The 22,006-nt window shown below is 46.1% G+C and overlaps 1 protein-coding gene across 16 annotated transcripts in view; it reads left to right on the forward strand.

Annotated features, from left to right (window-relative positions):
• The first annotated feature begins 6,223 nt into the window (after nucleotides 1-6,223).
• The window catches only part of ZNF618 (zinc finger protein 618), a 172,564-nt gene continuing 156,781 nt past the window's right edge, over nucleotides 6,224-22,006 (forward strand). For all 16 annotated transcript variants that reach the window (XM_040631762.1, XM_040631761.1, XM_040631767.1 and 13 more), the window contains exon 1: nucleotides 6,224-6,340. In XM_040631762.1, coding sequence (XP_040487696.1) covers nucleotides 6,308-6,340 — 33 coding nt within the window. In that variant the 5' untranslated portion in view covers nucleotides 6,224-6,307. The remainder of the gene's footprint in view (nucleotides 6,341-22,006) is intronic.

Here is a 22,006-nt window from a genome sequence, read left to right on the forward strand (position 1 = left end):
GGTGACTCCACCTGCCCCCCACCCAGTGCCTGCATTTCCTTATATATGTAAAGTGGAAATGGGCCAGGACTAGAACAATAACTACCATGTGTTTAGGGCATAACACAAGTTAATCCTTTATTTTTTTTAATGATTTTTTATTATATTATGTTAGTCACCATACACAAGTTAATCCTTTAAATAACATTCTATATGAGGTACCTTATTTTGCCCATTTTACAGATGAAGAAACTGAGGCTTGTATGGTGGCTAAGGTCACAATCTGGTGAGTGTAGGGCGGGGATTCCTACACAGGTCTGACTGCAGAGACAGGGTGAGATCTTCCCTAGGATGCTGGACTATCTCTAGGCGTCACGGGATGGCAGGCTCCATGGAACAGGTTTATGAAACATGCCGGACATTGTAGATACATAATGACGTTTTTGCTATTGAATCCGGGGTTGGACCACTCATGTTTGGCCTTGATTCTGATTCTTGGCCTGGGCCATCAGCTTGATCTTTCTCTTTTGATTCACTGGTCTCTTGTGCTGGGTCCTCCTTCTTTCTGGTTTTGCATCCTGGACTTAACCACCCTGGGGTACTGTCAAGGCCTCGGATACCTTTCTCTCCGGAGACTTCTCCATGGTTTGCAAGGACCTCTCTTGAGGAAGTAAATTGCTGCCACATCTTCCCAACTTGAGGGAGAGGTGAGAGGAGTATGAAAGGAAGGAAAAGAGGAAAATTCTAGCGCCAGGGCACAGTGATTTAAAGAATCTGTTGATTTTGATTCCATTCACCAGAAAGTTCCACAGAGGGCAGTGAGGGGCACGATGGGGAGAGCACTGCTTGAGAGTCAGGCCTGGGTGCCACTGACTGATTTGGCCAAGGACTTGAGCCTCAAATTCCTCGTCTTTAAAATGGGGGTGATTGTGCCTTCCCTGCCCACTCCAGAGAAGTAGTGGGTCGAGTTTGAAAATGCTGCCATCTTGTTTTGTAAATTGCTAAGAGACTTTTTGAGACTGGATTGTGTGGTTTTCTTCCACTGAGTACAGACTTGGGGAGCTGGAGTCTCCTGGCTTGGCTGTTACAAAGAGTACTTCCTTCATTGCTTAGGCTTAAAAAAAGAAACCCGGCTTGGGGAAGAAGACACCATTTTGTGAATTCCCTGCCTTCCTTCTATTCCACACCCTTGAGAACCTACTGTTTCACCCTGAAATGATCTTTTCCACCAAACTCTACCACAAAATTTTAGCCAGGCCTCAGGTTCTGTTTGGGACCCAAAGGTCACTTCTGGGGCAATTCCTGTCTCCTTGTTGCCCTCAGCAGCCTGTGACAAAAGCTTGACACCTGACAAAATCTCGCTATCCTCAACCCCTGGTTATCTCAAATGTCTCCAGACTCTAGCAGGAGGAAGCACGCCTTTTGAGTGTGTCTGTGTGTCAGGGCCTGTGCTGGGCACTGTTACACTCCTAAGCTCAGCAAATCCTCACAGTCTTCTAAGAGGTTCGACAGGTGAGGGGTCTGCCCACCCACCACACCCCTTCCCTCAGGGATGGGTCTCAGAAGTTTACGGGCATCATGTGATCCTGCTCCTTTTGGTCATAGGTGATTGGCTCCTGGTGGCATCTAGCCAAGCCTGGCCAATCGCATTCTCTGCCCAGAGGATTTGGATCGAAGCACAGAGATACTTGGTTAGCAACTGTTCACACCTAGAGGACTGTGGGGCAGCCATTTTGACTATGTGCTCAGAGACGCAGAGAGTACCCACCTGGAGATTGGCAAGGAGGAAAGGAGGGAGGGAGGGAGAGAGACAGAGAAAATGACGTTGCAATGCCAAGAAACGTGTGGCCCTAAGGGGCGCCTGGTGGCTCAGTCGGTTAAGGGTCTGCCTTTGGCTCAGGTCATGATCCTGGGGTCCTGGGATCAAGCCCTGCGTCGTCAGCATCCCTGCTCAGTGGGGAGCCTGCTTCTTCCTCTCCCCCTATAGAAAAATACACTCAGGGAATAATATTTAAAAAAAGGAAGGAAGGAAGGGAGGAAGGAAGGAAGGAAGAAAAGACAAGAGAAAAGAGAAAAGAAAAAAGAAAAGAAAAGAAAAGAAAAGAAAAGAAAAGAGAAAAAAGAAAAGAAAGAAACCTGTGCCCCAGAATGAGGGAGAAAGCAAGCCCTGTTCCTGGTGACTTTCTAGTTCCTGGCTCCAAATCCTCTCAAGGCTTCATTTCATCTCCTGCCCTTGGGCGCCAAGATCTACCTTCCAACTTAACAAAACACTCCCTCCCCCTCTTTTTAAGTTTAGCATCATTTCATTTCTACTGGTTACAACTAAAAGAGTGTTGATAAGGCTGGTAGGTTTTGGGAACCCCATTTTATAGAGATGGAAACTAAGGTGTAGAGATTACGCCAGGAGCCCAGGGCCATAGAGCTAGTCAGTGGCAGAGGTGAGAAACACATCTCTGTGATTCCAATGGAGCACGTGTATGGGGTGCTCCGTTTATACGAGGTACTTTCTAGACGCTTTACACGTCTTCTCGCATTTCATCCTCAGAGTGTACCTATGCGGCAGGTGCTACAATCAGCGCCATTTGAAGGATGGGGACTGGCGGCAGGGAGAGGCTGCGTTGTCTGCTTAAGATCATGGAGTATGTGAGGGTCGAAGCCAGACTCAGAAGTCAGGCGGCTGACTCCACAGCCTGGGCTCTTAATAATTATGCTATATAGGTGTTATATATGTCACACACACACGTATACATATGTATATATGTATATGCTATATGTATGCTGATTTGGAAGGCAGTGGAGGGGACACGGACAGGGTCAGAAGTTTTCAGAAACTGGTGAACACGTGGTCGTAATTGAAAGATGGGCCCTTAGAGGATGGGTAAGCCTTGGAGTCCCCACTGGACTAAGTTACTACCTAAGGTATACGTTTGTTCTTCAGCAGCTATGACCCACGGCCATTCCATTCCTTCTCTGTGATTTTATGGTGCCTGTTCCATCATTGAGCAGGTTGGGGTTTACCCCCTGGGATCTCACTACATACTTTAGCTCCTCTCTCTGTCATTCCCTCTTCCTAGACCCCTGCCTGTGGTGAGTCTACCCTTCGTTAACCTCCAGAGTGGGGACAGATCACAGCTCTGGGTGACTGGGTCGTTTCCACTATTGGTTGGGAAATGTGTGTGTTCATTTAGAAACTGGATTTTGTCAGGAAGGCATCAAGCTCAGTCTTTGTGTACTTAGCATACCCTTCATGGCCCAGCAGGGACAGAGTGAAGAAGGGACAGACCCTCCAGACCTGGGACCCTTGTTGAGGACATGCCTCTCTAGGTGGTGTTGAATGCGCTGGAGGCTCTCTGTCGGGATGTGCTAATGGAAGAGGAAGCCCGATTCCTGTGGCCTGTGGTTAGTAGAGAAGCAGAAAGGGCTTGCAGTGATTCCAGAAAGAGAAAGCTGAGAAAGACCCATGATGATTATCCAGGCACCTCCACCTGGAAATCATTCTAGGTTGCAGATCATTCTAGGTTGGGGTCACTGACCTTTTTGAGAAATTGGTAAAAGACATAGATTTTCTTTCCCCAAATGCACATAGAGACATAGATTTGCTTAAGATATAAAATCGCTTAGTTATGGATCCCCAAACCTATCCAAGGATTTAAGGATCCTTGATCTAGAGAGAGGCTGCCATCTGATTAAGAGCGGGAGAGGAGGGATGCTTCCACCCACCCTTCCAGGTGGATGTTATTTCTCCTGGAGTCTTTGCGGACCCCTGCCTGGGGTTGGTTTAAGTCCGTCCTCTGTCTCTTGCACCTGTGCATTGTGCTCTTGGCACCATTTTGCGGTGGTTTAAACAGTGTGGACCTTAGACCAACAGCATCAGAATCACCTGGGAACTTGTTAGAAAATGCAAATTCTCAGTTCCTACTCCTGACTGAATCAGAAACTCTGGGGTGGGGCCCAATATATTTGTGTTCAAACAGGCCCTCCTGGGTGAGTTGCTAAAGTTCCAGAAGGGCTGCTGCCAGCAATCCTCTTCTTTACGGTGTGACTGCCTTACTAGACAGAACATGCCTAGCACATACTTAGTGCTCAGTGAAAACTTCCTGCATGTGTTTTCCACATTGACAGGGCAGGGTTTATTTTTTACCTTTGGTACCCTACAGCTTTGAGCCACGGGGACTGAGACTCAGTATCTTTCGGGTCCAATTTCTTTGGACCTCAGGGCCTAAAGATAGGCTTGGCTCCACGGGGTAGAGGAGGTGGCCTGGCTTTGAGGCAGGTGCCCAGGAACCTTCACACACGGCTGAAACCAGAGAGCCATCAAACCTGGAGCATCTCTCTGGGTAACAAGGCCTCAGCCACATGGTGGATGAGGGGCAGGCGGGCAGGGGGTTGCCTGGCCATCACATATGCCCAGGGCTCATGGGAGCCCAATTCTGCCAGACTCCACAGGCTGACCTGCTTCGCTCAGTGCCTGCCCTAACATCCTTGGCAGAGCCTGCCACATCTCTGCCAGGGACACACTTGCCAGGCTGGCTGGAGGGAAATGGCCACTTTTTATTTTTAATGACTCCAACGTTTTACGGAGGAGGGAATGGTTGGAAGATCCCTTTTAACTTCATTTGTGTGTTTGGTCTGGGGAAGAGTTGCGTCTCTTAATTCTTTGCCTCTTATGTAGGGTTATATTCCCATATTTTCCTTCTACAGGGAGAGAGAGTATTTTCCTATACCGTTCCTTAGTTTCCCGACATTCTAAAAAATAATAATTTTTCTGAGGGGTGCAGGGAAAAAATTTCTGGGAAAAAAACCCTCTTCCTATCTCCTATTGATCCAACTATTTGAACATTAGAAAAAAATTTGTTTTGATTTTTTAAGGTGGGAACAGAGGAAGGATATCTGTTTATTCTTAATTTCCAGTGTGTTCATTTTTTAAAAAAGTATCCTTACATTTTTCTCTTAGGAGGGGTAAAGAAAGATTTCTCTCATCTCATATGGGCAGTTCTTCAAATTTTTATTCTAAAAAATCAGTCATCTGTGGGAAATGTGGGATGGATCCAGTAATCCTTCTTGTGTTGTTATGGGCTAGATCCTTCACACTTTTAATTAAAAAAAAAAAAATTAGATATTTTTGGGAGGTGAGGACAGGAAAAAAAAAATCCCGGTTAGAACTTCTCAAGTCATAGGGAGGCAGTTCCTCAAATTAAAAAAAATAAAAATAAAAATAAATCTCATATTTTAGAGTGTTGGATAGAAATAATCTTGTTCATTTATTTCACATAGAAAAGAGTTTCTCAAGTTTTTCTTCTTAATATCAAATTGATTGGGGGATATAGGAGGGGGGGCTAGCCCCCCTTAACCTTTAACCCCTAGTGTCTCCCTCACCCAGGGCCAGTTTTTTAAACTTTTATTTTTAATATAAATCTGTTCTTTTAGAAAAAATGTTGACAAAGGTAGACAAATATTTTCTTCATCCCGCATTTCACATAAAAGCAGCTCCTTAAATATTTATTTTAAAAACCCATCTGATTGGGGGGGCTAAAAAGAGTCCCCTTAACCCCTCTTGTCTGACCCAGGGCTGGTTCTTCAAACTTTTATTTTTAAATGACATTAGATTTTTTTTGGAAGAGGGGGCAGGCAGGGGCAAGAGGAACATGCCCACTGAGCCTCGCGACTCCTCCATAAGGCCAGCTCTTCAAACTTTATTTAAAAAATCAATCTGATTTTTGGGGGGTGGGTGGGGGGAGCAGAAGAGTTCCCATTAACCCCTTGTGTTCCGCCAAGAGGCGGCTCCCCAAACTTTTTTTCCACCGCGAACATGACCTTTGCGAGGGGCTGGCGAGCGGGGTGCGAGCAGAGGGGCGCCGGGGGCGGGCGCGGGGGGCGCGGGGAGGGCAGTGCGCGGCGCGGGAAAGTTTGGGGGCGAGCGGCGCGCGACGGGCTGGCAGGCGGGCCGGGAGCGCGCCGGGGCCGGCCGGCTTTGTGTGCAGCGCGGAGGCCGGCGGCGCGGAGGCCGAGGCAGAGGCCCGGAGCTCGCGGGCCGCGCGCGCGAGCCGGCCCGGGGCAGGCAGGGCGGCGGGGCGGCGGCGGCCGTGAGGGCGGCTCGGCGGCGGCGGCAGCGGCGGCGGCCGGTGCGGGCCGGGGGTGGGGGCGGGGCCGGGCGCCCCCCGCGCCCCAGCGCCCCCGCCCCCCCGGCCTGAGCGGGGCGGGCGGAGGAGGGAGCGGCGGCGGCGGCGGCGGCGGCAGCGGCGGCGGCGGCGGCGGCATTGTGCGCGCACCAGCAGCCCGGCCCGGGAGGAGCAGGACGCGCCGGGGCCGCCTCCTCCCGCACGGACCCATGAACCAGCCGGGCGGCGCGGCGGCTCCGCAGGTACGACGGGGGGCCGGGGGCATCACCACCGCTGGGGACCCGGGGCCCGGGGCCGGGCGCTGCAACTTCAGCAAGGATGCAAAGAGTGCCTGGGCACGTTTGCGGGCTTTTTGTGGGCGCAAACCGGGGGGTCGGGGTCTGGGGAGCCCCCCCGGGCGCCGCGGGGCGTGAGGAGGCTGGGGGTGACGCGGGGGTCTCTTCGGGCCCCCACCCAGCGCCCCCTCCAGCCCCGGGCTCGGACCGGAGCCCAGAAAACAAAGCGGCGAGAGAACAGAGCAGCCATTTCAGTTTGGACAATTCACATTTTGCAAAAATGCAACCCCTTCCAGCTCTCCCCCCCTCCCCCCCAAATTTGCAATTTTCCCCTGACCCCCTCTGCGCTCGGGGTCCCTGATGACCCCCGGGAGGTCTTTCCCCTCTGGCCCCCCATCTTTGCAACAATCTTTTTTTTTTTTAGGCCATATTTCTCTTTCTCAATTTTTTTTTCTAATTTTTCTTCAAACGGCAGTTTTTTCCCATTAAAACGACGCCACCTAGAGGATACTATTTTGTAAATAAAAAAAGAAATTAAAATTGAAAAGAAATATTTTTTATTTCTTATTTTTTCAAAAGTTTGCACTATAAGGCAGTGGTGGGGGAAAGGATTCTTTTTTTTTCTTTTTTGGTGTGAAAATTTTCACTTTGATCTTTCCGGGAGCATGGAGACAATTTTTATTTCTGAAGCCAAATCCAGATAATATGTAAATGAAAATTAAGCTGGAATTTGAATGAATTCAGTTTTTGAGGGGGAGAAAGCAGAAAGCCTCCTAAAACCGAAGTCAATTTGGCTTCCTAACTCATTTTAGTTTGACAAAAAAACTAATTGGAATGAGGAAAGGAAGGAAATTGTTGAGTTTAGAGAAAACTGGGAGAATTGGCTTTATGAAGCAATTAGAAATTGTACTTCATTGTAATTTGGAACTTGTTTAGCCCAGCGGGCAGAAAAGACTAATTTCACCATTTGGCAATATTTAAAGTTTTTCTGTTTTCAAGAGGGAAGGATTTAAGAGAGAAAATAGATCCTAAAATGTTGGCTTTGGACACACCCAAAAATTGTAGGTTTTTTTTTTTTTTTTCTAATTTTGCATTTAACATTTTACTGCATTTAAATCCCAAGGTTCTAAAGAAAAACAGAAACTGGAAAAGTTAGAGTGAAATCTGTATTTTTTCCCTGCATTTGTTGGGTTTTGTGTTGTTTTTTTTTTTTCTTTTTGTTTTTTGTTTTGATGGGATAATTAAGACTATTTTCTGATTTTGTTTCCTGAAAGGTTTAGGCATTTCTTTTTTTGTTGTTGTTTTATCCAGAAAATGTCAGGAACCTTTTTTGAACAATATTCAGTGAAAAAAATGTAAATTCATTTCATTATACAAATTGAGTAGCCCACAGATTTGTAGGAGAGACCGCCATTAAAATAAGATATGCATAATTAACATTATTATGAAAAAACTAACAGTGGATTCAGAGAAGCTCATTTTTTATGATATGCAACTGAATCAGTTGATAAAGACAAGGGTTGAAGAATCCTTGGTAGGAGAGAATTTTTCCTTCTCTGTGCTTGCTTACTCTTCCAATTTGAAAAATTTATTATTTTTTAAAAATCCAGATTGGTTTTAGGCCTCTTTGATTGTGATGTGGGGTTGGTAGTTCATTTGCATTTGGTATTTTTCACAAATTTGACTACTTTCAAAGGGGAAAAGAAAATCCATTCGCTTTGATCATTTTGGGGGGGGGGTCTGTGATATAAAAAAACACAAATTTTACTGACTTAAGAAGGAAAGATAAAAGAAGGGAGGACAGAGAGGAGATGAAAATTCTGATTCTGATCCATCTTCTCTAGTGGAACACTTAAGTTTGCTGAAAAAATGGGGTAAAACACCAATTCGGCTGATTCTAGCATCAAAATTTAATTTTTTTTAAAGGAAAAAAAATGAAAATAGACAGAAAAGCCAAACCCAAAGGTACTTGCTCTTGGAACATGAAAGCACAAATGCAAACAGTATTTGGTGTAGTTTTTACGGCCTTAAGATGAAATCAAATGAAGGTGAAAACAAAAAAATTTTTTTCTTAGAAGACAAATATTGACTGAATTGAAATTTAACAGAGGAAAATAAGGTACCCACCCAAAGTTGAAGGGTTATTTGTGATGAATTAGTATCTGGTTGAACTTGCTGGGGATTTTGAACCAAAAAAAAAAAAAAGTTTTAATTTTTCTGTTCAGAGGAGGGGGGGATACTGTTAGCATTGGCAGGGTGGGATCTTGGTGGGACCTTGTGTGGGGGTTGATGGTGGGTCTAGGGGGTTGACGGGGCTAGGACATGAAACCCTGTGTTCCTTTCGCTAGCTACCAGCTGGTCTTGGAAAAAATGGTGGCCCCAGTTCATGGATTCCCACCCCGTTTTGTGGGGATTCAAATTTCTGAGGGGATGCGAATTCTGTGAAATATGTTTGACAGTGGCAGAGGTTCGACATTTCCCATCATCACCATTGCATTTGGGAGATTTTATTTTTTTAGTAACGAAATCCTTCAGGGCTGACTGGCCACATTCTGACATATTTGGAATGAGGGTGTTTTTTTTTTTTTTTTAAAGTAGCATAATTAAAAAAATTTTTTTTTTCTGTTGAATTATTTAGGCCGATGCTTAGGACGGTCAAAGAATTTGTAATTTCCAAGGGCCCTGGAGGCCTCATGAGACAGTAGGCCTGAGTTTAGCAAGTGATGGAGGGGAGCTCTGCCCTGGGCTGGGGAGGGGTAGGTGGACACCCCTACTGGGCATCGGAGAAAAAGTCAGGGCTGTAGATAACAGGTTATTTTTGGTGCAAGGAATAAAAATATTGCAGCAAGTCCCTTTGTGTGTCCTGGGTCTCCTGACAACTCAGATTCCTTCAATTCCATTCTGCTGAAATTTCGTTGTGTTGTCTGTGGTTTCAAGGGAACCCCTGGCGAGGAATTGAAAATCATTTCTGTTTTGTAGACTTGTTTTTTCCTTTTATAAAAAAAAAAAAAATTGGTTATTCTGATCATGTTTGTTGTAAAGGAAATGGAGGTGCATGATGGTACTGTTGGGGGCGGGGTCAGTTCTCTTTTGTTTCTATTGGCGTCTCCCAGGACTGAGTTCTGACCTAGGCCTTGGCCTCTCTCACCTCCTATTTTTGATGGAAGTGTGACCAGAAATGGATATATGAGCTCATTTTTATTAGCCTATGTCTGTTCACCAAACTCTCTTATAATATTGGGCAAAAAATCTGGCAAATTGGACTTGAGGGGTGGTAATTTGATGATGGGCTGAGTTATTTTGGTGAAAGATCATTTATACTGTTTCACAGTAGAGACTCTTATTACTTAATGTTTTGCTTTTCTGCCTAAGGAGGTTTTTTTTTCTTTCTTTCTTTCTTTTTTTTTTTCTAATAAGGTTTGAAATTTCAAGGGCCTGCTTTATAGCTTGACTTTGGACCAAGCTAGGAAAAAGGGTCTGCTTATACTTTCAGCCCTGCACAGAGGTGAACTTGAACAAGGGCTCTTGCTTTTGCAGAAGAAAAGCAACAAAGATGGCTGGTCAGTGTAAGGCTGACCTCTCCCTGGTTCTAGAAAATAAACAGCCAATGGTTTGTTTCATTTGAGAAACAGAGTTTAAAAACTCCTCCGTTGTCACATACAACACCCCCCCACCTTTGACTCGGCTTTTGGCATACTGCTACCTCTGACCTCAGAATCCTCGTGTCTTCTCCTTGGTGGAGTGATGAGAACTTCCCCTGCCGTGTTTTACTGGATGACTTTTCATGGTCGTGGTGAAAATTTAGAATTTTTCCATGCTCTTGTTATTTTTGGGGTCAGTTGTATCACCAGAGGGTGATGTAAAGTGAAGTGGCTTTGTGGGTCTGCAGGAGCCCTAGTTCACCCAAGGTCTTGCTGTATGACCTTGGGCAAATCACTCTTAACTTCTGAGCCTCAGTTTTTGAGAGCTTTGGATCTGAAGAAGGATAATAATAAGTAGGTTTCATCTCTGATTCTGACTTCAAGTGATTGGCTGTAGCTGCCTAGAGTACTGTGTTGAGAAGGATTCTGAGGTCACATCCGGATGCCTGGGTTCTGGAGAGAGGGGTGCAGTGTGCATCACAGGGCGAGGACTACACCTCTTATTCACCATACTCAGGGCTAGGTTGTGGATCATGACCACTGTAAAATCAACTTAGTGGCTCACAGCATCAAAAAAGAAAAAAGAACGGAATAGAACATAGAAGGACACAAAAGAGCAGAGGCACAGCACAGTATGGAAGGTAAGTGTTGTCTCATGAAACTTTTGTTTTATTTCCATTCGCCGATCCGTGTGCACGATAAATGTAATTCCTACCGTGAGCCACTGTTAAAGGAGTTGGCAAGGTACTGGACTCGTGACCCACCTTGATATGCTGCAAATACCCCGCACTTTCCCACTTAGACTCTTCTTTTCTCACTTATTATCCCAGCGGACTTGGACGTGAACCCTGTGGAGTAGGTGTCCTGTGCCACATGGTTTGTCTCCTGGCTGAGCCGGCCTTCCGGGCCACCTGGGAAGAAGTCTCAGCTGCATGGCGGTCAGGCACGCACCCCAGCTTGTTGGCCTTGGAGAAGCCTAGAAAGACAGGTGCTAGAGCGGAGGCAGCGTCTCTGCCGCCTTCTCTTGCCGGAAAGGAGATTTTTAAAGAAGCCTGGAGTACCTGTCTTGGTAGGAGAGCGAGCAGCCACACTTACTTTTTCTCCCTCACTTTTACTTCAAATTGCCATAGGAGTTTTTCTGGTCGTAAGCCTTTGTGTTTGCGCTGTATTTAAATTTTTACGGGACTCTGCGAGCGTCTGTATTTTGGTGTGTGCGCTTCCTAGAAACTCCCGAATTGCTCTTTGTCTCCTCATCTGTTACAAGTGTCAGACCGGCACTGTCCAGTGGAAATAGAATTTGAGTCACAAGTGTGAGCCACACACACAATGTTAAGCTTTCTGGTGACGCCTACAGAAAGTAAATAAGTGGAATTAATTTTAATAATGTAATTTATTTAACCCAGTATATCCACAACATACCATCCTTTTCAGTATCTCATTCGTATAAAGAATTGCTACTGTGATACTTTATATTCTTTCTTTGGGAGCTAGTAAGTGTTTTTTGACTAGCCACATTTCATGTGCTCAGTAGCCACATGTGGCTCGTGGCTTCCGTCTTGGACAGCACAGGGTAAGACCAGTGTTCCATCTAGTCGTTACGGGGTGGCCTCGGAAGGTTGGTGACACATCTTTCAAAGCTCTTGGTTTTGTTGGTGGGACTTCCTTCCTGAGCCCTAGATGCTCAGCCTGTAGTGGTGAAGAGTTCCACCGTTGAACCTCTTCTGGCTGCAGTGGTCCACACCCCTTCTTTATTTGTCCCCGAGCAGTCTTCTGCCAGGATCAGGCCAGCACGCTTTAGTTCAACATGACAAATGATGGCTGGAAACCCCGGGATGATGTGTCTCAGCATGTGTGCCCTTGAAGTCGAGAAGAGCAGGTGCAGGCGGTGGGTTTTAAATAAAGTATGGCCTCAAGAAGGAGGAAGATGTCGGAAGACAGCAGGTGGGAAGGACCAGGGTTGGGATCTGAGAGGAGGGAGGACATTGTGGGGAAAGATGGTCTGTCCGTGGGATCCGTGTCTGAACTGAACATGGGACCACCGGAGAATCCCCACCCCTGGATGGGCCTCAGGGCCTTAGGTCAGAAGCATAGACCTCCGCCCAGTTGGTGAAATGGAAAGTGGGATTTGAGGTCAAGCAGACTGGTGTTTGGAATCCAGGCCCATGGCTTGGTTAGCTTTGCGTTGGGAAAGACACTTGTGGTTTGGAGTCACAGCTTCTGTGTCTGGAAAAAGGGGGCTAATAAACTTGACCTTGACGGGCTGATTTATAATTAAATGAAGCGGCACATGGGGAAAGACTCAGCCAGTGCTTGGAAGGTGGGCCTTCCAAGGCGGTCAACACGTGTTAGTTACCTTTTGACCCAGTGGCCGGCGGGTCTCTGTTGGGGGAGATTGAGTTGCAGTGACCACAATTTTGGTATTCTGGAAACCTGGGGGCTTATCTTTAATCAGATGGAGTTAGGTAACATCAGAAATCGTCCACTTTTTTGGTTGTTGCCCTCAAGCAGACCGGGATGAGACGTCTCTTGGACCTTAACGCGTACACATCTTTCTTGTCAGAGTGTTCTTCATGCTTTCATTCCAGGGGTGCTCTAGCTCCTCTGAATATTTCGATTTGTTTCAAAGCCTGTGGCACAGTCTTTAAGAGGGATAAATCTTAATCCTGGGTGAACTATGTACCTTCGAGCAGAATTCTGCTCCCCCTGGGCCTCCTGTCTCTAGGGCCCTTCCTTCATCTCTGCCTCCTGCATGTCCTGTTCTGTGTAGCCCCCCCACCGCCCCAGGTCGAGTTCATCCGTGCCCACCCTGCAGTGCTTCCCACATACTGGGGGCCCACCGATGAGAGTTGCTTGTTTGCATTTCTCTCTCCAGCCAGCTTGCGAGCTCCTTGAGGGCAGAGAGCATGGCTTATTCATTTTAGGGTCTGGCACACAGCAGCAGCTCAATGCATATTTGATGACTTAATTTGATTCTTGGAAATCGCTCAGATCAGTCAGATTTGAGTCTAGTGAAGAGTAGGTGACCAGTTTGGGTTTGGCCGTTTGGTCAGAAGCACTGTTTTACCAGGGAGCCCTAAGCACATATTTTTTCTTAGAGCTGGAGTAATCAGAGGGGACTCCTTGGATGGGGATAACACTCCTTTGACTTGACACATCTTGGGGAGTTTTAAAAGAGTTTCCCATCCCCTTCACTCCTCTTGTATAAACTATTTCTTTAAAATGGATGAGGGGCCAGGCCGGGTCATCATCCAGATGGCTGATTGGCAGGTGTGGCAAATGGTCTCAGCATTTCTCAAGAGATGGAAATGGGGAAAACCTAGAGTACAAGGGGCTGGATAGTACTGTGTGTTTGCTCTGGGAGCTGGTTGTCTTGGTCAGGGGCCCAGGAACGGGCTATCGGGGCTGTCTCTAGAAGACCTGGAGCACCTTACATGAGTAGCAGCTGAATGTGTGTGATTCGATGTCCAATCAGACCCCATCTTTGGTCAGGTTATGGTTTGCAGATGCCAGAGATTCAAGGAAAATCTATGGGAGAATACTGAGAACATTCTGCTCATTTGCTTAATTTTTTTCCTGTAAGCTTTATAAAACACTGTCACTGTTAACACTTAGGGTCCAGCCCAGCAAGTGAGCACAGGATCCCAGTCTGAGGGAGACCGTAGTTCCTTGATGGTCATGTTCCCACATATTCATATTTTTGAAGTTGGGTTGTGTCTTACAATAGATGTTTCCTCTTATTTTCTTCTCCACCAAACGCTGTTCTAAAACCCACGGTGTGCTTGACAGTCGAAGGCATCTTGGAATTGAGGCAGAGTGTCAGATTCCTGGTGGGGTGGGCTGTGACACGAGGGGCTGCCAGTTCTGCTCTTGTTTACCTCACTTAGCTCTGGGCTTGGCTTCTCTACACGTGCAGTGAGGGCAGGATTTGGCCTCAGGAAGAAGCATCTGGAACTTTAAATTAGTACCCCTTGCCTTCCTTGTCTTTGGGTGGGTTTCATAACTTTGCTATGTCCCTTCTCTAAAACGTGTAAGAAGCCCGTGGGAGGGAGGCTTAGTGTCCCACCAACAGTGAAACACCAGCTTGACATTTCCAAGGGTAGAACGTACAGGTCGATCGAAGTTGAAGGGATAAGGCTTGGCTCCCTCTCTGCTCTGCTGCTTAATCATTTTGTGATCTTTGCCAAAGTTCTTCATTGCCCTGCACTTTGATTTCCTTAGTGTAAAGTGGGGATGACGGGGATGGTGGGGATGGATGGGACCTCAGCATTGGGTTCTTGTACAAAGTTGGGAGGGACAGTAAGAAGAAAGCTTTGTAAAGGGCAGAGAGGGCAAGTGCTTTCACTTGCAGCATGTTACTTCTACATCATCTAGTCCAGGGATGGTGAATAAGTAATACATACATACCGCTGCCCCCCATTTTCAAGCCTGTGGCAGACATTGCTAATCGATCTTGGCAGTCTTTTCCATTGAGTCTGGCCAGTGACCTCAGAGTATGATGCAACCAGTCAGTTGAGTTTAGCATGGGACATGAAGCCAGTGTGTCGTTCCTGGTGTAGTTACACACACACACACACACACACACACACACACACGGGAAGGGGGGTAGAGTTCCTTGCCCAAATCCTGGTGTAGTTACACACACACACACCCCCCCCCCCCCCCCCCCACACGGGAAGGGAGGTAGAGTTCCTTGCCCAAAACCTCAGTGACCAGTCAGAGGTAGAACTTCAAGCCTCAGATTTCCTAAGTCCTCCACCAATGCTTTTCCTATGATTTGCGCATACGCCGTGTCAAAAGAAATTAAAGTTAATTTGGTCTTGAGAAATAGTGAGAGGATTCTGACTCCTCCCTTCCCTCCCTGTTATAATTAGATACCCTTGGGGTTGTCATCAAAGCAGGGCTGGGTGACCTGCTTCTTTGCCTGATCCCGGCGTGATCAGATTTCAAAGGGGGAGATGCTGGTGGCTGGGCCACTGGGTTGGGCAGTGTCCCTCCCTCACTCGTGGGGTGGATGACATGGCAGAGGGGCAAGGCAGGCCCTCGGGTTCCTGGACCATAACCTGGGTTTGCAACATATTTGCTGTTAGCCCACTTTTAAGACCACAGATGAGTCGCTCAGTCCCTCAGAATCCTGATTTCTACATCTGGGAAATGGGACGGAAATCGTCCTCCACAAGAATCGAATGAGGGGGGAGGTATTTGAAAATGCTTATTTATTCATTTATTTTATCTTTTTAAAAAGACTTTATTTGAGAGAGAGCGTGAGAGCTGGGTGAGGGGCAGAGGGAGAAGCAGACTCCCCGGCGAGCAGGGAGCCCGATGCGGGACTCAATCCCAGGACCCTGGGACCATGACCTGAGCCGAAGGCAGACGCTTAACCAACTAAGCCACCCAAGTGCCCCTATTTATTCATTGATTCATTTATTTATTTATTTTGAAAATGCTTTTTAGACCGGAAGCCCTACATAGGTGTTATTTTTTTACATATGGAGTTTTCTAACTAGCGGTAGTCACTAATTTTAAGTGCCCTGTTGGGAGATTAGGTAAACTCAGAGTCACAGATGGGTGCCCACCAGGCGAGTTGGTCCCTTAGCTTGTTTCATATTATATGCCGGCCAAAGGTTTAAAAAGTTTGGGATTTGTAGGCCTTGAACGGGGTAAGTTCTTTCCATTCCAGTCGGTTCCCACGTTTCAATCACGTATGTGACCTGCCCAGCCCCGGAAGGCACTGGGCGCTGAGCCTCTGTTTGTTTATCCGCTAAGTGGGAGAACAGTCCACTCGCATATCCCTGCCGGGCTTCCTGCAAGAATCATGTGAGTTAATAGATACAGAAGTGCTTCACAAACAGCGAAGAACTGGGGAAACAGTTGGCAACGACTCCTTTCTTTTCTTAAAAAGGAAAGGAGGGAGGCCGAGGTGAGGATAGTATTGAGTCCACAGAAAAATAATATAAATATTTTGGCTGACACAGCAGAAGGAGGCTTCATATATGAGCTAAAGAGAATAAATGGAGTCAGGTGATGCTTGGCGCCCCAGCCTGCTGGAGAAAACCCAGGAAAACCCGCTTTCTAGCGAAGTGAGCTGTGTCAGGGACGGAATCTTCGATTCCCTGGGGGCTGCCCTAGTCCTGGAGGAGTCGGGGGATCCGGGGGCGGGGGGAGGAAATCCCCATGGGTGGAAATGAGTCCTGCAAAGTGGAGGAGGCCCGGGAGTGTCCCTGGGCAAGCCCCCCGCTGGCGGTTTGCTGGGGACATTCAAAGTCAGAAGCTGTTTCGGGGAGCTGCTGGATGTGTTATTGTCCAAGACAGCATGCCCCAGAGGCTGGCCATTCTATCACTCAGGTTTGAGCCTCCGCGGGACAAATTCCCACCAGTCCCAACATTTTTGAAGTGAATTAAGGATGGGAATTTTTATCAGGTGAAATTTTGTGGAGAGTTTGCGTTTTGTTTTATTTTGGGTTCTGAGTTTTGTAAGGTAAGTGGACATAGCCAGGGCATTTAGAATGCCCAGAGAATAGATACATTTTTGGATACTGGAGATTTTTTTTTTTTTTAATTTCATCAACTGGGAAAAATAACTAAAAATTTAAGAGTGTTTATGTGGGTGTTTCTTGTAATATATACTGGAAAAGCAGAAAGTGAAACTGATCTGAAAGAAAACTGAAACTGGCCTGGAATGAGGCCCCAGGGGAGGCTAACTTCCCTGGGGGCTTCTGGCTGGAAGTGGAATTTGTTGTGAGGCTAGTCATCTTTTTGGATCTGGGGAGTCCAGAGCTAAAAAAGGTTTGTAGAGATATCTATGCCTATGCCGTCCAGTGCGTATTGGTAACCACTGGCCGCCTGTGGCTTTCGAGCAGTTGAAATGTGTCTCCCTAGAAATGTAAAATCCATACCGGATTTTGAAGGCTTTGTAGGAAAAAAAGGTTGTAAAAGATTTCAGTAATAATTTTTAAAATACTGATTACAAGTTAAAATGATAGCATTTTATGTATGGGTTCAACAAAATAATTATTAAAATCAATTTCACTTTTTTTTTTTTTTAAACAACGAGGCTGCTAGAAAATTTGAAATTACCTGTGTGGCTTGTATTACATTTCTCCGCAACCAGAGAGGGAGAGCGGCTTTCTCAGGGTCACACAGCAGCTTGCTTCATCAGGTCGCTGGTGAAGAATTCAAGATTCAGAGAAGCTTGAGAAGGTTGAGATTGAGGGATTGAGAAGAAGGCTGATGTAGTGGTATAGACATCAGCATAAGTAGCTGGTTAAATGGAGGGAATTTAGAAAGAGATTGGTAATTTAGGAAGAAAAAAAGTAAACTGTTTTCCACCTTGCGTATCAGTTCCCCTAAACATTAATTAAGCACTTTGGAGGAAAGTAAATCTAACAAGACAAGCAACAACAAATCTAAAAGATTACCCCTGCCAATCTCCCCGCTTGCCAAAAAATTCCAGTCTATCTAGTCTCTGGGGTTTAACCAGGGTTTATGAATCAGAGTGTAGTTCAGGGCTGGTTTGGGCTTAAACCCGGGTCACATTAGGGGCTATGGATTTTGGGTCCTGAGGGGCCACATGCCATTCTCTTGCTAAGTCATGTCTGCTCCATGTGCAGGTCTGGGAAGTAAAGCTTCTGAAGACCCAAAGGGCACACTGCTGTAGACAGCGTGGCAGGGTGGGGCTCCCCTGATCTCCAACCTGGTCTGGGTGGGCTCAACTAGCCCCAGTGGGGTGGGGGGTCCAGCCTACGGGTAGGGAGGGTGGTGAACGACAAAGCTAGATTTGAACACAGGTCTCAAACTTTTAGCCTACTTTCTCTTGCTGTTAGTGTTTTGAAAGGAGTTTGAGCCCTGTGTTGGAAATTCAACCTTAAAAACTTGTTCTGCTCAGGATTTGTTTCTGTCGAAAGGCTGAAGTTGAGCATCCTTATTTATCTCACTTGATTTTTGCAAAATAGAGTTTTTCTGCCTTGAAGTACAGTAATCATTGCACATTTGCCAAGTGCTTCTTATATGCCAGGCGCTGGACTTACCATTTAACTTCTATTATCTCAGTTAATACAGTCACCCTGGAGAGCAGGGTTGGTTGTTTATTTTTATTTAGAATATGCGGGAGTTGAGAATCAGAGGTGGAAGCTGGTAAGGGTGGTTGGCTTCAAATTCAGATGCCTGCCAGGGACGAGGCTCACAATAGCCCTTTGAGCTGCAGAATCTTAACCATTCTTGCTTACAGTTGAGGAAGGTGGAGTTACTTGTCCGAGTTGTGGCACTGGTGATTGTCTAGGACTCGAACCCAGCTCCCTCGGATTCCCTCCCCTTCACTGCGGGGCCGAAGTGGACCCCAGTGTCTCGGGAACTTGCCCTCCCCATTTGGTGGGGCCTGGATCTGGGCCTCCCAGGCCCCCCATTCCCCAGCTCCCTGCGCTCCTCAGCGGGCCAGTGGCTTGTGTGTTTCATGTGCACAGAGCCTTTAATACTGCGTTTGAAAACAGTTGCAGAAGGTTTGCTGTAATTAATTACATTTGACATACTTGGAACCGGGGCCTCCTGGATTCAGAATGCAAATTTATGCCCAGACAGATGTAAGGTATGCTTGGAGCCAAGAGCTCTGGCACGTCCTGGCCAGGGCCTGCGGTGATGCTGGCTGCCCTGATGGGACTCCCGTTGCTGGCAGTAAGCAGTGGAGGCAGGACTCACACTCGGGGATACCCAAATAACTCTGGGCTTCAGGGTAGGAGCCACAGTCTGTAGTCTGAGCCCTGCTTCTAACTCAGCCAGAGTCTGGGGTAATTTCTTTCTCTCTTTGAGCCTCAGTTTCCCCTCTTATGCAGTCAGGGCTTGGACTAGTTGCTCAGCAAGCATGTTCTGTTAGTTTGTTCAGGGGCAGGGGGGCAGTTAATCCAAGTCAGAGCTTAGAGGGCTGGCTTTTGGAAGTACAAATAGCAGAAGTGAAAAAGGCTTGGAATAGGAAGGTAAGCAGGAGGCTGTTGGAACAGACAAGAGAAGTGTACCAGACCTGAAACTGAGCACAAGGTGTTGCTGATTTCCAGGGCTCCCAATAGAGAAGTGAGCATTCAGCCTCGAACTACTCTTACCATCTTTATCAGATACTTAGTGCTGTGTAACAAGTCAGCTCAAAACTTAGTGGCTTAATACAACACTACTTATTGTCTCTCATGGTTTCTGTGGGTCAGGAATTTGGGAGTAGCTCAGTTCGTTGGTCTGGTTTAGGGTTTCTCTCTGATTGTGGTCATGTGGTGGTGAGGGTCATCTTAAAGTCTTCCTCACTCTCCTGTCTGGTGCCAGGGTTTAAAGACTTGAACACTTGGAGTTCCTTGGGTATCCATCCATCCATCCATCCATCCATCCATCCATCCATCCATCCATCAATCCATCTCATGGGGTCTTTCTAGTGTGGAAGCTTCATACATGGTCTGACTTCTGTATGGTAACTTGAGTCTTCCAAGGCACATGTCCCAGCGGAGACAGAGCCAAGCAGACCCAGTGTCTCCTTTTATGATTTAGTGTCAGAAGTTACGTCGTGTAACTTCGACCTCAATCTGCAGGTTGAGGCGGTTACAGAGATATGCCCCATTTCAAGAAGAGAGACATAAGCCCCACCTCCCTATGGAGTTCTGTCAACATCACATTGAACATGTAGGAGGGGATGTATATTGGTGTGGTCATCTTTGGAAAATACAAGCTGCCATACCGTCTGTCTACCCATCAGTCCATCTGTCTAGCTATTCACCTCTCCCTCCTCTGTCCACCCACCCGTTCATCCGTATAATCTTTCTGTCCTTCAGATATGTGTTCTCCTTATGACTCTCTGTTCATCCATCCATCTACCCCATTCAAGTCACCTGACACATTCTGATTACCTAATACGGGCCAGGTACAACTAGTGCTGTCAGTGATGAGCTTAAAGGGAAGAATGAAACTAATAATTATTGAGAGCTTACTCAGTATTAATTTCTTTGTCCTCCAGATAACTCCATGACATAGAATTTTCATCGTGTCTGTTTTACAGGTGGGGAAAGCAGGGCACAGCAAAGCTAAATAATTGCCCAGGGTCATTCAGGTCATTAGTGTCAGAGGGAGAATTCGAACTCAGGACTTAGCAGTTTCCACTGTCCCAGACTGTCTCCATTCTGGTTTCTAAGTGTGAGATTGGTGTCCAAGAACTGATTCTCGTCTTTGTTTTTCTTTCAAGTGAAAACAGGTTCTTTTCCCCCCCGATTATAAAAATGATATATTCATTACAAGAACATTAAAGCAGTACAGAAAAAATAGGATTGTTCTTTAAAAAAATCACCCCAAATCCTACCACCCAGAGACAACCACTGTTCACATTTGATGAACATTATTTAAGTCATCTCTCCGCATATTTAAATATATATGATTACAGTTTTATTCAAATGGGATTATATTCTACATGCTGTTCAGCGTCTGCTTTCTTTTTTCTTTTTAAACTCCTGGATATCTTTCTGCATCAGTAAAGAGAGATCTTCATTATTATTTTATTGACTACGTTGTATTTCTACTGTATATCTGTCCCCAAACTCGGTGCCCTATTGGATTTTGGTTATTTCTAATCTTTTGACACACCGGGTTTCTGGCTTGTGTGGTGATCTCTTTATCATCACGCTCTAAAAGGCCGATTGCTGAATCATAGCATAGTCGCATCCCGCAGCTGATAGCACTTTACCTTTCTGCTAAGAGATTGGGAGTGCTCAGTCTGTACATTGTGGCCCTCACCTTCTGTTGCCACTCTTTTTAATGGTTGATGTCCTGATGGGCAAACTAATGAGGTTGAACATTGCTTGGTACACTTTAATTAGCCACTTGCATTTCTTCTTTTGTGAGTTGCCTGTTCAAGTGTTTTGCCTGTTTTTCTCCAGGGGTATTTATTTATCTTTTCCTTTATTTTTTTAAAAAGCTCTTTGGATTTTAGAGATATTGACTCTCTGCTATTCAGATTCCAAGTATTCTTTTCTAGACTTTTTTTTTTAAAGATTTTATTTGTTTATTTGACGGAGAGAGAACGACAGCTAGCTAGAGAGGGAACACAAGCAGGGGGAGTGGGAGAGGAAGAAGCAGTCTCCTAGCGAAGGAGCGTGATGTGGGGCTTGATCCCAGAACGATGGGATCACGCCCCGAGCCGAAGGCAGATGCCCAACGACTGAGCCACCCAGACGCCCCCACTGGACTTTTTTTTTTAAGTGTTGTTTTGAAGTGGTTGAATAAAATGTTTACTTTAAAAAAAAATCAATTAATATGACAGAGAGAGAGAGCGCATGCACCCATCTGCCCTCACAAGCAAGGGGAGCAGCAAGCGGAGTTGGAAAGGGAGAAGCAGGCTCCCCGCTGAGCAGAGAGCCTGATGTGGGGCTCGATCCCAGGACCCTGAGATCATGACCTGAGCTGAAGGCAGACACTCAACTGACTGAGCCACCCAGGCACCCCTAAAATGTTTACTTTTAAAATGCTTCCATTTTTGTGTTTTGGATTCTGACTACATATATATATATATACACATATATATATATATTTTTTTTTTGGTGTTGCAGTTAGAAAGATGCTCACATTAAGAATTTATAGCGAATGGGGCGCCTGGGTGGCTCAGTTGTTAGGTGTCTGCCTTTGGCTCAGGGCGTGATCCCGGCATTGTAGGATTGAGCCCCGCATCAGGCTCCTCTGCTGGGAGCCTGCTTCTTCCTCTCCCGCTCCCCCTGCTTGTGTTCCCTCTCTTGCTGGCTGTCTCTCTGTCAAATAAATAAATAAAATCTTTAAAAAAAAATAAAAAAAAATTAAAAAAAAGAATTTATAGCGAAAAGGCAGCCTACAGAATGGAAGAAAATATTTGCAAATCTTATATCTGATAAAGGGTTAGTTTCCAGAATATATAAAGAATCCCCTACAATTCAACAACAAAAAACCAAATAACCTGATTTTTAAAAAATGGGCAGAGGACTTGAACATTTTCCCAGAGAAGATATAT

The sequence above is a fragment of the Ursus maritimus genome, unplaced genomic scaffold (genome assembly GCF_017311325.1).
Source record: "Ursus maritimus isolate PB19 unplaced genomic scaffold, ASM1731132v1 scaffold_17, whole genome shotgun sequence".
NCBI lineage: Eukaryota > Metazoa > Chordata > Mammalia > Carnivora > Ursidae > Ursus > Ursus maritimus.